Genomic DNA, 16705 nt, shown 5'->3' on the forward strand with positions numbered 1-16705 from the left:
TTGGTTTTCTTGTGTTTTTCTGTAACACCTCATTTCCTTCTCTAAGGTGGATCCCATTTTAGTGATTAATTATTTATTATTTAGTTTAATCCACACCTGCACTGATGCATCAGAGTTGATTTTCCACCAGTCATTTTAATTATTTCTCAGAGCTGCAGATATAAAAGGCAATGCATGAATTGAAAAATATTCTTGGAGTTGAGCTTGTAGCATTGCAAGCTCAAGAATGGACAGAAAGCATGGAAAATACATAGTGAATACTGAGCACACTGAAAACCAGCCAGTGAGTATTGTTTCTCTGTTTTAATATTTCGCTTATACTGCAGTCTTACTTTTAGCATTTAAAAGCAATCTAATCTCTTTACTGCTATGTACTCAGTCATAATTTTGCATAATTTTCTCCAAAAGGAAGAATAGCCAGGTTTTAATTTTTTTTGCTTTATAGCTGTATTCTGCTATATTATATTTTAGAAATTATTTTATATATTTACTGATATAAAGCATTAAAAATGTTTCTATGACCATATGATATACATATAAATACATTTAACTTTCTATAACCACCATCATATAAACATAAAGCTCCATTGATGTCTTTGGTTTAGTTTTAAAGTTATATTTTTACAATTTGATTCTTAAATTTTACATACAAGTCCTAAACTTGTCAGAACTCAGACTTCTAAATATGCTGGAAATCCAGATATTAATCCTGGATATTGCCTTTCAGTCTTAAGAAAGAAATCCTCTAAAAATTCCTACTTTGTATAAAAATACGATCATTTTGTCTATTTTGAAATGTTTTACAACCAAGAATCAAGCCTTCAGTGTACAGTTATAAGTGCTTTTTATGTATCTGGTTATGTCTGAACAAATAATCTTTGACATCAGAGCAAAGGATGTAAATGTGCTAAAAAATAAAATATCAAGTTAAAGTTTGCCACCTGAAGAATAAATGAAATATTTTGCCTTTGCAATTTGGAGCTGCAGCAATCAGCCTGTATTAACAAGATGAGCCAAGGAAGAAAGTCCTGCTCCTCAGTAAATGTTAAAACAAAAGAGTTTCATGGAAGATTTCTCTTTAAGAAAAGAAGAGGGGTTTGTCTTTTTGAGTCATCATTCAAAGGACCCTCCTGAAACTATCCTCTTTGTCCCTTCCAGTTTGACACTCTATAATGGGATGCTGGGGTACTTGGATGGAAAGAAAAATCCATTTAGCCAAGTATTTATCATCTTGATAGTTTCCGTACCTAAGAACAAACTTGAAGATGCTTACAAATATTATCTTGTTTTTACAGCACGTATCTGAATAGCTGACTGGATATTCCACTTTTCTATGTATATTTATAAAAATATTTTTCTCTTAAGACCAAGTCAATAATGGAACTTAAGAATTATTTGAAGATTACAAGCCTTAAAAGAAAATAAATTCTGGCATTTTGTTTTCCTATTAGACTGTATATGGTCTTAAATTAATCCATATAAAGTTAGGGGGAAAAATCTATAGAACTTCCTTTGTGATCGATAGCTAATGCACTTCAGTTACTTAGGGTCCTTACTAGCTAAGGCTGTTAATGTGAGTGAACATTATTCACAGCTCAACTATTTTGTCTAGAGACTCTACGTGTACTAAGAATTAGACTAGCCTAACACAGTAAAAATTATTATTCGAGCTGCAGTATCACGTCAGAGCTAAGCCTAGACCACAGGTTATCTACCTTAGTTTACACACCACCCATTATCTTTCATTTTTCAAAGGGGTTGGATTCCAAAAAGGCCAGAAAATTCTGGAAAACTGGCCTGGTGAGTGAGTTTTACTTTGTTTACAAAGTGCATTAAAATATCCAAGTTCATCAGCCACAGGCAAACTGGATAATAAATACCTAAAGCAATGGAATCAACACTAAGGAAAATAAGCAAGGTTGTTATTAAAGGTAAGTTTAACTTTGCTCAAGTTTACCTAGTGAATAACGTGAACTTCATTTTTATTCACTAAACATAGAGCTGTTTTCTTTATTTCTTTAATAGAACTTATAGAAAAAATCTAACCTACCAAACTCTTTACTGCCAAGACTCTGTATATATGCATCTTATGTATATTTAATAACAACCATATTTATTTTTTGTTTTGTTAATGATATCTCCTAAGGGACCAATGACTACATGCAGTTCTAGCTTGACACTTTTATGGAAGTCATTGGTTGGTGGGCCAACGATTTTAAAACTATTTTGTAATGGGCAATTAAATCAGCATGATCAAAGAAAACTTGTAATGGCAGTAGGAATAAACGCTACTACGACTAACAGAGATGGCGTGATTGAGTGCATACTATATGCCAGGAATTGTTCTAACCTTTTTGCAGCACAGCAAATCTATGAGCAGGTAATTTTAGTCTGGAAAACCTTTTTGAAGATGAGTAAGGAATGAGAGAGATGACTCACAACTGGAAAGTATTATCATCCTGTGTGATGAAGAGCTCAGGCAATTCTGCATTATTTTTAAGAAGTAACAAAACTTTAAGCCAAAAGCTTTTGGGTTTATTTCTCTCTCATTTTTCACTTTATCTTGTTTCTAACCCGCTTTTAACACACCTCTTCTTCAAAATCTTTCCCACTGAACTCACCCATGTTCAATTGTTATCACTCCTTTTTCTCAACAATATTTTGCAATTATTGTATTATGTGTTAATTATACACAAATCCGTTTTGCCTCCCTGTTTCATTAGCATATAATCTCATTCTTTGAGAATTTCTCATTAGTGTAGTATAGTAAATGCTATATTAACATATTACCATAACTTAGTATAACAATATATTAAATGTGGTACACTGGAATGGGAAGTGCTCTGGCCCTAACACTGGAAGGTTTGGGCTCTAGTGCTTGCTATTGTTTAATAATAAAATAATAATAATACTAATAGCTCAACACTTTTTGCTTCAATATTCTCATTCCAAAATAATCTGAACAGGTTGTACCTGACAAACTGCAAGGACTTGTTCAACTCCAACATTCTATGCCTTATACGAATACAGGATTCCTAGTATATTCTCCACGTACAGCAGCTTGTAACATGAGGCTATTTAATACATGCATGTAATACGATGAAGTGGGATGATATCCATGCCTGATCTGGACCATCAGTAACTTACAAAAATTAGTTAAACTGTGATATATAATAATCTGCCTAGATTCCTTGGTCTTCAGAATTTAATAAGAAAGCATTTATTCCTTCTAAAAGTCTTGTCTATTTCTTTTAAAAGTCATATTTGTTTATTTTTGACAGAAGAGTTTCATTTTAGAAATTCAACACCACAACTTCCTATTTACTTCTGCTTATTCTCTTTAGCCAATTATGTGTTCAAATGACCAAGAGGCTCACAGCTCTGCATGCTGGCGTCCACCTTCAAATGCCATACCTGGTGATGTCTCGGCCAACTTATCTGGGGTCTGTGTGAGCCCAGGAGTCCTCCTACACTCAGGATGTCCACACACAGAGTTATCCAACACACAGGTAATGTTTGGGGCAGCCACTTTTACCCAGGTTGGCTGTGCTCTGTATGGGGTGTATTTGCTCTAGTCTTTCCCAGGAAATGTATTTAATCATTTAATTCATGTATATTTATGTTAAGCATTTGCTGTATTCTTAGTATAAGTCATTGTTAAGGCACTTCGTAAGAATATTAGATAATCTTGCTTTCAAAGAGCTGTGTTAGTCTAGTTGGGGACTCAAATATGTCACATAGAGAACATATATATTAAAATAAAAGTACGAAAGCAAGATTGGGGAGGGGCAGGGAGAAAATATGTTGGCAATGTAAGGTTTAATTTACTAATTACACTCTGAGCACAGACTTTGTCATATTTAAAACTTCAAGGGTCCTGCTCTACCGGTGATCACCTTATTTTCTTACACTGCTCTAGCCTCGAAACCTGTATGTGGCACTTTCTGTATGGCTCTCCTTGTTCTGACCTCTGCTGTGTATGACCTTGAATGAAAACCTGACTCCTTTTTCCAGATTTTCTCCACTGCCTTTGGAGACTAGACCCAGCTTTCCTTGGTTCTTGATCTTATCTATTGGCTGAATTACAGTACCTCAGGGCTCTGTCTCTATATCTTCAGCTCTGTAGAGAAACTTGACATTGACTATAAATTAGTTATTTTGGTTGGCAGTTTGGTGGGTTCCCCTGACTCTGGAATTCCTACCCTCTGCTGTTCAATCTTGCTGTAGAGCCTGGGTAGAAAGAGTCTGAGCCTTGTTTCTTGATTCCAGATAACAACTGCTTATGCTGTTGCTGGGACAATGTTAAAGAATGAATGAGCTCAATAGGGTGTGGCTGGAAAATGTTTCTTGTTTGCAGAGGTAAAGTAATTTGTATCAATCATAGAATTGAGAGGTCTAAGATAACATCTAGTCAGGAAGTTCTTAACCCTAGCTGCATCTTAGAATCACCTATGGGCTGCTTAAGAAATACCAATAGCTGAGCCCCACTCCAGATCAATTAAGTCAGAGATTCTATGGATAAGCTTTATGTATCAATATTTTAAGATGTGTGAATTGTGATGAGAATGACCTAGTTCCATTGGATTATTTAATAATCAGGGAAAATATGGCCCAGGAAATTTAATAGACTTGCCACAACTCACATAACTTTTGCCAGAGTGGCCAAACAGGAGAATTTAGTTAGATATTCTTGTGTCTAATTATGTGTACTTTATTGCACTGAACTGCTCTTTTTTAAAGGCAGTATTATAGGCCCCTCCCAATGTACAGAAGCCTTTATGCCACCTTCCTTTCTTGAAAAAGTGGTACTACTTCCTTGTAGCACTTTTAGTCAAGGTAAACAAGATGATACTTGTTTTAGGGCTAACTTGGGCTTAGCGCCCCTCATTTGTCTGGCCCCAATGCCTTGGAGCTACCACCTTTGCACAAAACCCTGGCCTTCCAATAAACACCACGGCTCATATTTTATAATATATAAGACCTTCTCTAGTCTGTCTGAAAGGGATGAGTTGTATTCCACTCCTTGGGGGTCTTGCTGTCATCCAAGTGATAATGAAATAATCATGTTGGACAATTGAAAGCTTACATATGTGACACTATGCCATGAACTTTACAAACACTGTCTTATTTTTTTATAGTTTTTATTAGGTAGGTATTATTCTTATGAGGAAACTAAGGCTTGGAAAGATAAAGTTACCAATATTACACAGCTAATAAGTGACAGAACTAAAAATTCAACTCCAAATATGTTGAACTCCAATGGTCTTGATTTTAACCTATACTATACTGCATCCAAAATAAAAAAACATTTTTGAGAACTTGTGACTTTATGTATGTCATTTATAATCTTCCCAGCAACAACATAGGATAGACATTTTTATCTTTGTATTTCAAGATAAGGAGTTCGAGGCTCAGAGACGGTAAGAAATTGTTTAAGGGTTCATTGTTTAAGCTCTGAAATTCATAACATCTCTTCAATTAAAAAGACTACATTCTTCCATTATGCTTGTTGCCTAAGAATAGCAGCAACAAATATTTGCAAAAATGCCTTAGAATTAACAGTTCAGTTTAATTAATTGTTAAGGTAATCCAGTAGGTCATCAGCCATTTTATAACCAAATCATAAGTGATGATAAGGATTAGTGAGAAAACAAGCAGGGCTTTGGTTTACTTTGTTAATGCATCTCACTGGAAAGTATCCAGGGGCTTCTTTTCATTGTGCACTTTCAGGTGCTATCTGCAAAGGAAACGGAAGATTCTAGGGGGTTAGGAGGAAACCAATGAGAGTAGGATATCACAAAAGCAAAAGGAAAAAAATTTGTTCAAAAGAGAGAAGGAGGAATGATTTTCATGGCAAATGCTACTGAAGCCTTCAGTAAGATGAGGGCTGAAATATGTCAGTTAGGTTTCAGTGAGTGGATGTCATGGGTGACTTCATTAGGAGTGTCTTAGTGGCATGACAGAAGCAGAAGCCAGACTGGATTGGGTTGAAGACTGCAAGTGGAGACACTGCATTTTGACAACTTTCAGGAAGTTTAGTTTTCCAGAGAAAGAGAGAAAAAGGAAGTAGCTAGAGGGGAAATTGGAATCAATGGAGATTTGTTTTTGTTTAAGATGAGAGAGATTCAAATGTGCTTAAATGTTCAAAGAAAGAAGGCGCTTAAGAGGAAAGTGATGAAGTATTCAGTCCCAGAAGGATAAACAGAAGAGTAGCTGAGAAGGGCAGAAGGGATGGGATCCAAAGGACAGATTGGTAGATCAGCATCAGGCAGAAAGGAGACTAGGTCCTCTTGTGTCAGTCAGGGAAGGAAGTGAGGTGGAGTTCAGGCGTACGTAGGTTTGCAGATCTGGTAACTAGTTGGGGGGGGTTGAAAGTTTTCAGTTTATGCTTTTGAGTTTCCCAAAGAAGTAGGAAGGAAGTAAAGTTATTGATGGGAATAAGGAAGGACAATTGAAGGTTGGTAGGTGAAGGTTATAGGTTTAAAGAGAGAGAAGATTGAGAAAGTATTTACAAAAATGAGAGAGTATTTTAGAGAGATATAATACAGTAGAGCAGTAGAGATAATCCATTTGAAGATGGTGATCATACATTTATTTTGACTCTATAATCTGTCCAGGTGCTTGACTTTCACCAACAGTGTGGCTGTTCAAGGACAGGTGCCAAGAAATCAGATAGTAATTTATTTACCAGCTGGAGGAAACAAGAAGAGAGAAGCACAAGAGATTTTAGGGAATTAGTAAATGTTATTAAAATAATGTACCATGGGACAAAAAGGTAGATAAGGCGGATGTGAGTGAAGCAAGGACTGCTGTGAAGAAGGCTTTTAATAAAATTAAATAAAGATTATTATGGGAATACTTGAACAAGCTGGATGGAGAGGAGATGGTGGTTTAGAGCACTGGGTTCTTGAGGAAGTGGTTTTGGAAGTGGAGCCATCTTGGGTAATGACAATGTCCAGTGGAAGATCAGGTCTGTGACATAGAATTTACCATTAAAGTGTTATTCTGTTTGTGTGAAAGGACAGAGGGCCCCCAGACCATCACTGGAAAATAGAATGAAAGAAGATGAGATACTGACAGATTTTTATTTCTGCTAATGTTATAGAAATCATGCAGTTACATCCTCCTGAATAAAAACTTGGACTTTCAGCCTAGATTACTTCAGAGACATGGAGATTCAAATGATTTTAATGCACTAAGTTATAAATAACACAAAAGAGATGATAACTCACAAGTGGTTTTGTCTCTCATTACTGATATTTTCATTAACACTCTTCTTAGGTGAAAGGAAATTGCTGCAATAACTGGTCTCTGTGGAAAGTCTTTTTGGTTTGTCTCTTAGCCTGTGTGATAACAACAGCAATTGGAGTACTCATCGTGTGTCTGGTGAATAATAGAGGAAATGACCATTCTTCCATTGTTATCCAGCTACCCCAAAACAACGGGGAGCCTGTAGTTATTGTTCCTGGAACAACCTCTACTACTTCTCAACCTACAGTGACCACCACTTCAACGGAACCTACAACCACAATGGCCACAACCATCACTTCAACGGAACCCACGACAACCACAGCGGCCACAACCGTCACTTCAGCGGAACCCATGACTACCACGGTGGCCACAACCACCACTTCAGTGGAACCCACAACGACCACAACGGCCACAACTGCCACTTCAGCTGAACCCACGACGACCACGGTGGCCACAACTGCCACTTCAGGTGAACCCACGACGACCACGACAGCCACAACCACCACTTCAGCCGAACCCACGACAACCACAGCGGCCACAACCACCACTTCAGCGGAACCCTCAACTACCACAACGGCCACAACTGCCACTTCAGCTGAACCCATGACGACCATGGTGGCCACAACTGCCACTTCAGGTGAACCCACGACAACCACGACAGCCACAACCTCTACTTCAGCGGAACCCACGACGACCACGACAGCCACAACCACCACTATAGCGGAACCCACAACCACAGCAGTCACAACTACCACTTAACGGAATCTATGATCACAACAGCCATCACCACAACTATAAGTGAAACAGTAGCTGTTCCGCTTCAACAGGGTCCACAACAACTGAAACTTAAATACCAGGAAATGCTGTTAGAGCTTAATCTTAGCTGACAATCAAAACTATCACTACTTCCACTATCTCTTTGACTAAATGTACAACTACATTAACTTCACTACAATCATTTACCACTTCCACTTGACCTGCAACTTCCACTTTGCCTAAAATAATAATTATCATTCTTCATCAACAATCTGTAATCTCCACCTAGTCATCTGAACCTGTAACTACAAATGCCACCATTAGCATTTTAACCTTAATAGAACTACCATTGATTACAAAAAATGTTCTCTTCTATGGCAAGTTAACCTTTAGTATTATCACTAAAATTTAACCTACAACTATCCTCCCACAGGCTCTTTCACCTAAATTGTAGCTACCTTCTCTATAATAACTGAGTCTATATCCAACATTACTGTATTATACCTACAGTAACTACCAGAATGCCAGTTAAAGACCAATAATTTAGACAATAATAGAATAGTTACCTTAATTTTCACCAAATCAATACTTAACACATCTAAAGCTATTAAAATTTGTTTTTAGTTTTGAAGAACTGAACATACAAACTTAAAGAATCTGCTCTTGTTTCCATATTTCAAATTAGTACTTCATAGAAAAAAATCCAATTTGTTCAGTTAGAAAATATTTAAGAAATTTTATATAAAACCTTATGATAAAAGTAGCCATTCAGATTTTAATATGTACTGATTTTGGTTCATAACATTGCATTCCTCTGCAAACAAATAGTATCCATAAACTTATGTAGAAATTTTAGAACTTACAGTAATTGTTTCCTTTATGGTGAAGTTTATGTCCCTTTAATTTTGTTTTTAGATTGTAACTACCTTTTAAGCAACCATATTCTGTTTGCCTTAATACCAAAGGTGCATTTGAATACTCTAAAATTAAATTATTGATTTTTTGCAATCTTGTAAGACTGCAAGACAAAGGCATATCTTAAGTTCCAGTTATGTTTTGAAGTATGAATATTAATAAGAAAATAGCAATGCAGATTAAGTAACAAATTTATTAAATTTGGCTCTGTTAATTTTGAATTCTTAGTAATTCTAGCAGATTTAAACTATAATTAATAACCCAGACTTATTAAATAGGGGTCTTTATGTTGGAACAGGTAATCTATAATTTAAAAATCTTTGCAGATGTTTGTAATTCCAGGCAGGTTTGAAATCGCTGGTTCAAAGGTCTTAGTCTAAGAATGACATTAAAGTCATATAAATTCTAATAAAAAATATTAAAAGTCAGAATCTCATGCAAAACAGCACCATTTTCAGGAGCAGATTCAGAAAATTTTTGCAGATATGCAAAAATGAAAAGGAGTTATAGACTAGCTGTGTACAAAAAAACCTTTACATAACCAATTACATATATAATCAGAATGAAATGTTTTATCAAATTTTAATGTAATATTTTCAAGAAAAAATTTAAAATTAAAGCTTCTGGGCAAATTTTAAATCATTTAAAATATCTCAAAGTTGGACCTAAGTGGATACTCATTGTTAACTTCTGCTAGCTGAGTTATTTTAATTGTATATACTTAGAAGTAATGACATTTTAGTAAATACATTAGTTTAGATTTCTAATAATGCCTTCCCTTCCCTCTGTGCTGTTTTGGAGTTCCATATATTAGAACAAAGGTCCAGCCCTGGGCCCTGACCCATGATTGCTGCAGCCCTGAGAGGGATATACTGGCCCACTGTTGATCTCTGGTTTTTGTGGGGCTCCCAGAGTCAGAGCTCTCCCCACCAAGCAGGGTTTTGAGGCATGTTTGCTGACCAAAGGCACTGAGCTTCCTCACCCAGTTCCCCACTGCACTCCCAGTTGCAGGCTTAACTGTGGCCTCCATTCTGAATTTCTGTTCTCTTATCCCATTTTTCCTGTAATCCTCTTACTGGGCCTGGAACTTTGCCCTGTTTTTGTTTCCATCTGTAGTGATGGGGTTCTCATCTGTGAACCTCAGCTCCTTCGGCTGTGAACCAGCTTTCTGTGGGCAGATCCTGGCATGTGCTGCAGTACTGGCTACATGGTTGACATTCTGCATACATTCCTGATTGCTTGCTCTGGACATCTGCTGGCATGGCTCTTCCATCCTGGCAGCTCTAGGACTGATTATTTGCCTAAGTCCTGCCCAGAAGTGCCTGGGGCTGCTTGGAGACTGAGCCTTGTTTCCTCCCAGGGGTAGGTGAGCTTGTGCTCTCATTCACTCAGCAATTCCTTCCCTTGTATATAGGCCTAGTTCCTGGACTAAACACCCTTCCGGAATGTTCTCCTACTCTTCACCTACTGAAACTTTAAACACCTTTCTTGCTCTCTTTATTTCTTGTTTCTTTGTCATATATTTCAATATCTCAGTATACGCTGCTTTGAACCTTTTAAGTATAGTTTCCCTCCCTAACAGTATTACAAGAAATTTAAAACTACTTTTTTGGGGGTGCATCACAGACAATACCTAGTATGATTTTAGCTAGCTTCCAGACAGCACTTTTGAATACACCTGCTTTAAGACAGGTAAAGAACTGCTTCCCAGAAAAAGAAGACATACATATCTAATATTTTTAAAACTGGCTAAATCCTCTTTTCTTGACTTTTAAGGCCACACCTAGTAGCCACTATCTTTATTTTTAGCTTCGGTTCTCCTGACGGCTGCTGTATCTATTTTAGCTGCCTGGGCATGGTTTTTTTTCTCACTTGGGTTAATGTTTCTGGTAATATTCTTTGCTTTTCTTGGAGTATCCCTCTTTATTTCCCCTTCAGATTTGTGATGACTTCTATTCCACTTAATCTTGGTCCACAAATTCAAGCTTCTTCCTATTTGCTAATTTAAGCTGACTTCTCAGCCATCCGACTGAGAAGAGGTAGAATGCCGTCAGAACCTGACAAGCTACGATTCTGTTTTGATCAGCACTTCTGTTTCCTTTTTAGGTAAAAGATGGGGCCACTTACAGTCAATCTAAAGATACAATACAACTTATTTAGAATGGTCATAGCAACTTCATCTATATCAGGACCAAAGGTGCTTAGCAGCTATTTATTAAAGCTAATATTAAAGGCCTACTTCCAGAAAGTTGATGTTGAAAATAGTTTCAAGTAAAGATAAGAACAGTCACTTTTATGGACCATTGCCAAATTTGGCTGAATTTAGATGCTTTAAAATAGCTCAGTGCAGCCAAGAGATTCTTTTCAAAAGGCTCAGATTTCATCCCAATAAAAAATATAACAATGATGAATGCTTTTTTGTGGATATATTTTCATCAGTTCAACATTGTGTTACGATTAAGCCACTTTAAGAGGACCAAGGAAGGCCCTTCTAACTCTTATTTCCATTTTGAGGTAACTAGATTTTTGAATAATTCACCAGTAATAAAAAGTAGCATGGGTTCAACTCCGAATTTCTAGCACCTAAAGCCTTGTGGGTTTGAGAAAAGTTTCCTTTTTTACTTCCTTTTACCACCCTCATTTTCGTTGAGATACATAAGACATTCATCCAAGGAATAAGAGTTGTGACTTCTTGGAATCTGAGGGACAATCTATAGTCTTTCGAGTGGCAGTCTTTCCCCTGAAAAGAAACTTATTTTAAAAGCTTAAAGATAGTTATGCTCTCAGAAAGTCACTGAGGTCTCTCAATTACATGTATAAAAGATATTAACAAATAATATGAAAAGGAATAATAATTTATAATAAAAATCTTCAACATAAATAATTTAAAAATGAAGTAACAAATACCTTTGTTTCTTAATGGCTTTGGGAATAAAGTACACTCAGTAGTGGTGAGCAAGAAATGAAATAGGCAGTCTTGTATTTGGTTGATGGCAAATGTATTGAAGGAAAAAACTTAGCAGCATGTATTAAAGGGTTTAATTTGTATACCCTTTGTCTGAGTAAGTCTATTGGAATCTATGTTAAGAAAATGTTATGTACACTAAGGTACACTAAGTACTTTCTGGTACAAATAATTTTTTGTAGTTATACTTACAAATGCAAAGTATTAGAAAACAAATACCCCAAATCAGAAGGGTTACACGATGAAATACAGTAGAGTCATGATATTTTCAAACATCTTAAAAGTGTGGTAAAAAAGTAGATTATAAAAGATATGGTACAGTTTCAAGATAAGAAAGGCAGGATAGAGTAAATTATGGCTCTCTGAGAAAACGTTTTAGGCGTTCTTTGGTTCATTTTCTAGATTATCTACTATTATCTTTTTAACAGAAAGAAAGCAGTTCAAAAAAATTGGACTATCTTTCTAGCAAGTAGACATTACTTATCTAGCACACTTTTTTTCCTTTTGAAAATAGTTTTATGAATTTTGTAAAAGTGACACCACCTAGAGCCCTTTGGGAGGAGACTTAAGCCTGGGATCAGTAAAGTAAGATAGCTCCAAATGGAGTGGTTAGGCTGCTCATGTTGTCCACATGGTGAAGTGAAACTGGAGTGGACGGCAGAGGAGCAGGGTGTGTAAAGAACACAAAGCTAATGATTTTAAAATGAAGTCTTCAGGCTTTTCTATACATAGTATCATGTCATCTACCAATATTGACAGTTTCACTTCTTCCTTTCCAATTTGTAAGCCTTTTATTCATTTCTCTTGACTAATTGCTGTGGCTAGGCCTTCCAATACTATATTGAGTGAAAGCAGTGAGTGTGGCTTCCTTGTCTTTTTCTTGATCTTAGAGGAAAAGCTTTCACCTTTTTGCCATTGAATTTGATATTTGTTGTGAGTTTGTAATGTGTGGCCTTTATTTGTTGAGGTGTTTTCCCTCTATACTCACTTTGTTGAGAGATTTTATCATAAATTTATGTTGAATTTAATCCAATGCTTTTTCTGTATCTATTGAGATAAATGTTTGATTTTTATCTTTCATTTTGTTCATGTGGGGTATTATGCTGATTGATTTGTGGATGTTAAACTCTCCTTGCTTCTCTGGAATAAATCCCACTGGATCGTGCTGTCTGAGCTGTTACATACATAGTTGAAGTCTGTTTGCTAAAATCTCACTGTGGACTTTGCCTCTGTGTTCATCAGGGATATTGGCCTATAATTTTCTCTTTTTTTTTTGGTGTCCTCTTGTATCAAGGTAATGCTGGTCTTGTAGAACGAGTTTGGAAGCATTCCCTCCTCTTCAAGTTTTGGAAAAGTTTGAGAAAAAAAGGAATTAAGTCTCTGAGTATTCAGTAGAATTCACCAGTAAATGATATCTGGTACTAGACTTTGTTTGTTGGAAGGTTTTTGATTATTGATTCAATCTCCTGAATCATATTTCTATTTGTTATCAGTCTATTCAGATTTTCTATTTCTTCATAGTTCAGTCTAGGAATATTATACCTTTCTAGGAGTTTTTCCATTTTTTCTAGGTTGTCCAATTTGTCAGTGTATAATTTCTCATCGTAGTCTCTTATGATCCTTTGTATTTCTGTGATATCAGTTGTAACACCTCCTCTTTCATTTCCAATTTTATTTATTTGAGCTTTTTTTCTTGATGAGTCTAACTAAAGCTTTATCAGTTTTGCCCCTAGAAAAGATGGCAGAGTAGGAAGGCAATGTAGAAACCTCTTGCCAAATACACACCAAGGAAGCAACTACAGCAAATACAACTAACCATGAAAATTATCCAAAGACTGAAGAACAGACCACCTGTACCTTGTGAAGAAGAGAAGACCACACAGAGAAGGGCAAAGTGGCAGAGTTGCAACTGAGCAGGACCTAAGCCCTTCTGCCATCCTAAAAGTGGCATGGAGAGGAATGGAGTGGGGTGGGGCAAGGGGAATAAATATGCAGGAATCCTGCATACCTGGCCCTGGAGATCTGCTCTGGGAACACAAGTCCACATTTTATTAAGCTTTGGTAATTAACAAGGCTGGACACCAGGGAAAGTTGGAGTACTCTGGGAAGCTGAAACTCCTGCTGTTTATAGGGGACAGGCATGCTCCACTGGTCCCACTGAGACCCAACACAGAATTTTCAGTTTGAAAGATTTACCAGCATCAGAAAGGGCAGAGGGGCAGAGGTTGGACAGAGCTCTCTCCAGAGGAAAAAGGGCAAGTAGATGACTCTTCCCTAGCTCTTCCTCAGCCCAACTAGTTAGGTGTTTGTGGGAGCCAGCTCCAAACACTCCGTACTCCACACTGGTGGCTCAGCCTTGAGGTGCTTCTCTGCACACCTGTCCATCTACCTGGACTGCTTGGTTCAACAGTGGTCACACTTTGCTGTCTGGCGAGCAGAGGGAAGCTTTCCCAGCTTTCCCAGCCCTCTCTCAGCTCAACTGGGGAGGCACCTATGGGAACCAGATCCAAATGTTTGTTTCTCACTGGTGGAAGGAAGCACCCAGCCCCATGAAGTGCTTTCCTGACCACCCACCCCACTCCACCCACACCATCAGCTAACAGCAACAACAAACCTGCAGGGCATGCAAGGGTGGCCCCATCCACAGTGAATCCCAAAGAAGTGCTGCTGCATAGCTCACAAAAGACCTTGACCAACAGAGACCAGCCACTGCTGGCAGACAGGCAGAAAAGTGGCTCTGCCCACAGCTCACAACAACAAATGCAGTTCCACTGCAAAGAAGAACCAGACACTGGTGAGCAGGGTCTTGAGCTTCTAGCAACACAGGACTCACACTTCACAAAGTCATTACATTCTAGACCAAAAGGTACAGCATAGCTAATGCAAAGGAAGAAACACAGAAACCCAGACAAAAGGAGGAGGCAGAGAAATATGTTCCAAACAAAAAAAACAGGATAAGACACAAAAAAGAGGGCCTAATGAAACAGATCAGCAATCTTCTTGAAAAATATGTCAAAGTAACAGTCATAAATATGACTCAGACCTGCAGAAAAGAATTGATTATGTCAAGGTGAAGTACAACAAAGACATAGAAGATTTGAAAAAGAGCCTCTCAGAGATGAAGAATACAGTAACTGAAATGAAATATATAATGGAGAAAATAAGTAATAGATTGCTCCAGGTAGAAAAGACAATCAATGAGATGGAAATTAGAGGACATGAAAACAACAAAGCTGAGGAAAAGAGAGAAAAAAGAATCTCTAAAAACAAGAAGATGCTGAGACTGGTGTAACAACTCTAAATAAAATAATATTCACATAAGGGGTACCAGAAGGAGAAGAGAAGAGACGAAAGAGTAGAAAGTCTCTTTGAAGAAATAACAGCTAAAAATTTCCCTAACCTGGGGAAGGAAATAGACACCCAGGTCCCAGATGCACAGAGAGAGTCCCTAACAAAAGGAACTCTAGGAAAATAACACCAAGACATAAAATAATTAAAATGACAAAAATTAAGGATAAAGAGAGGGTATTGAAAGCATTGAGAGAAAGGCAGAAAATTATAAGGGAAACCCCGTAAGTCTGTAAACAGATTTCTCAGCAGAAACTTTACAGGCCAGAGGGAGTGGCATGAAATAATTAATATATTGAAACAGAAGGGCCTTCGACCAAGAATCCTCTACCCAGCAAGGTTATCATTCAGAATTCAAGGAGAAATTATAAATTTCCCAGATAAGTGAGAGTTAAAAAAACTCACCAGCATTACAGTAGCCTCACAGGATAGGCTAAGGGGACTTCTATAGTTGGAAATATTCTTAAGACTACTTTTTTTACATCAGTGAAAATAAACCCACAGTAAAGATAGTAGATCAATTACTTAGCAAGTATTAAGTTGAAAAGAAGGAAAAAAAGTGCTAAAATCAACTATACACAGAATCAGTCAAGGGATACATAAAAAATGCAGATTATGACATCTAATACATGAAGTGTGGAGTAGGAAGGAGGAAAAAAGTGCTTTTAGGCTATTCAAAATAGAGTGAGAGTCAATATAGACTGTTATATATTTAGGAAACTATGAAACTTGTGGTAACCACAAGGCCAAAGCCTATAATAGATACACAAAGAAACTGAAAAGAAAGAAATTCAGTCACACTGAAGAAAAACATCAAATGACAAGGGAAGAGTTTAAGAGAGGAAGAAAGGATCAAAGAGGGACTACAAAAACAACCAGAAAACAATTAATAAAATGCCAATAAGCACATACCTATCAATAACTATCTTAAATATATTATATACTATTATATAACATTATATACTAAAAGAATTAAAGGAGGAAATCAATTACTTAGCAAGTATTAAGTTGAAAAGAAGGAAAAAAAGTGCTAAAATCAACTATACACAGAATCAGTCAAGGGATACATAAAAAATGCAGATTATGATATCTAATACATGAAGTGTGGAGTAGGTTGCAACACATTCATTTCAGGGGACTTTAACACACCATTCACATCAACAGATCGACCAGACAGAAAATAAATAAGGAAATAGAGGCATTGAACAATACATTAAATCAAATGGACTTAAAAGATATCTATAGAACTCTCCATCCAAAAGCAGCAGGATGCATATTTTTCTCAAGTGTACATGGAACATTCTGCAGAATAGATCACATACTAGGCTACAAGAAGAGCTTCAATAAATTCAAAAGGATTTAAATTGTATCAAGCAGCATCTCAGACCACAACAGTATGAAACTAGAAATAAATTAAAAAAAAGAAAACAAAAAGACCTATAAAAACCTGGAGGCTAAATAACATGCTTC

At 36.8% G+C, this 16705-nt stretch overlaps 1 protein-coding gene across 1 annotated transcript; it reads left to right on the forward strand.

The window, feature by feature from the left end:
• Positions 1-157: 157 nt before the first annotated feature.
• Positions 158-13207, forward strand: LOC108386233 (uncharacterized). Its single transcript, XM_017644006.3, has 3 exons — positions 158-283; positions 3345-3509; positions 7282-13207. Exons 1-3 carry the CDS (start codon positions 227-229, stop codon positions 8008-8010), a joined length of 951 nt encoding a protein of 316 aa, XP_017499495.3. The 5' UTR covers positions 158-226; the 3' UTR covers positions 8011-13207.
• Positions 13208-16705: the final 3498 nt, after the last annotated feature.

This window comes from Manis javanica, chromosome 9 (assembly GCF_040802235.1).
Source record: "Manis javanica isolate MJ-LG chromosome 9, MJ_LKY, whole genome shotgun sequence".
Lineage (NCBI taxonomy): Eukaryota > Metazoa > Chordata > Mammalia > Pholidota > Manidae > Manis > Manis javanica.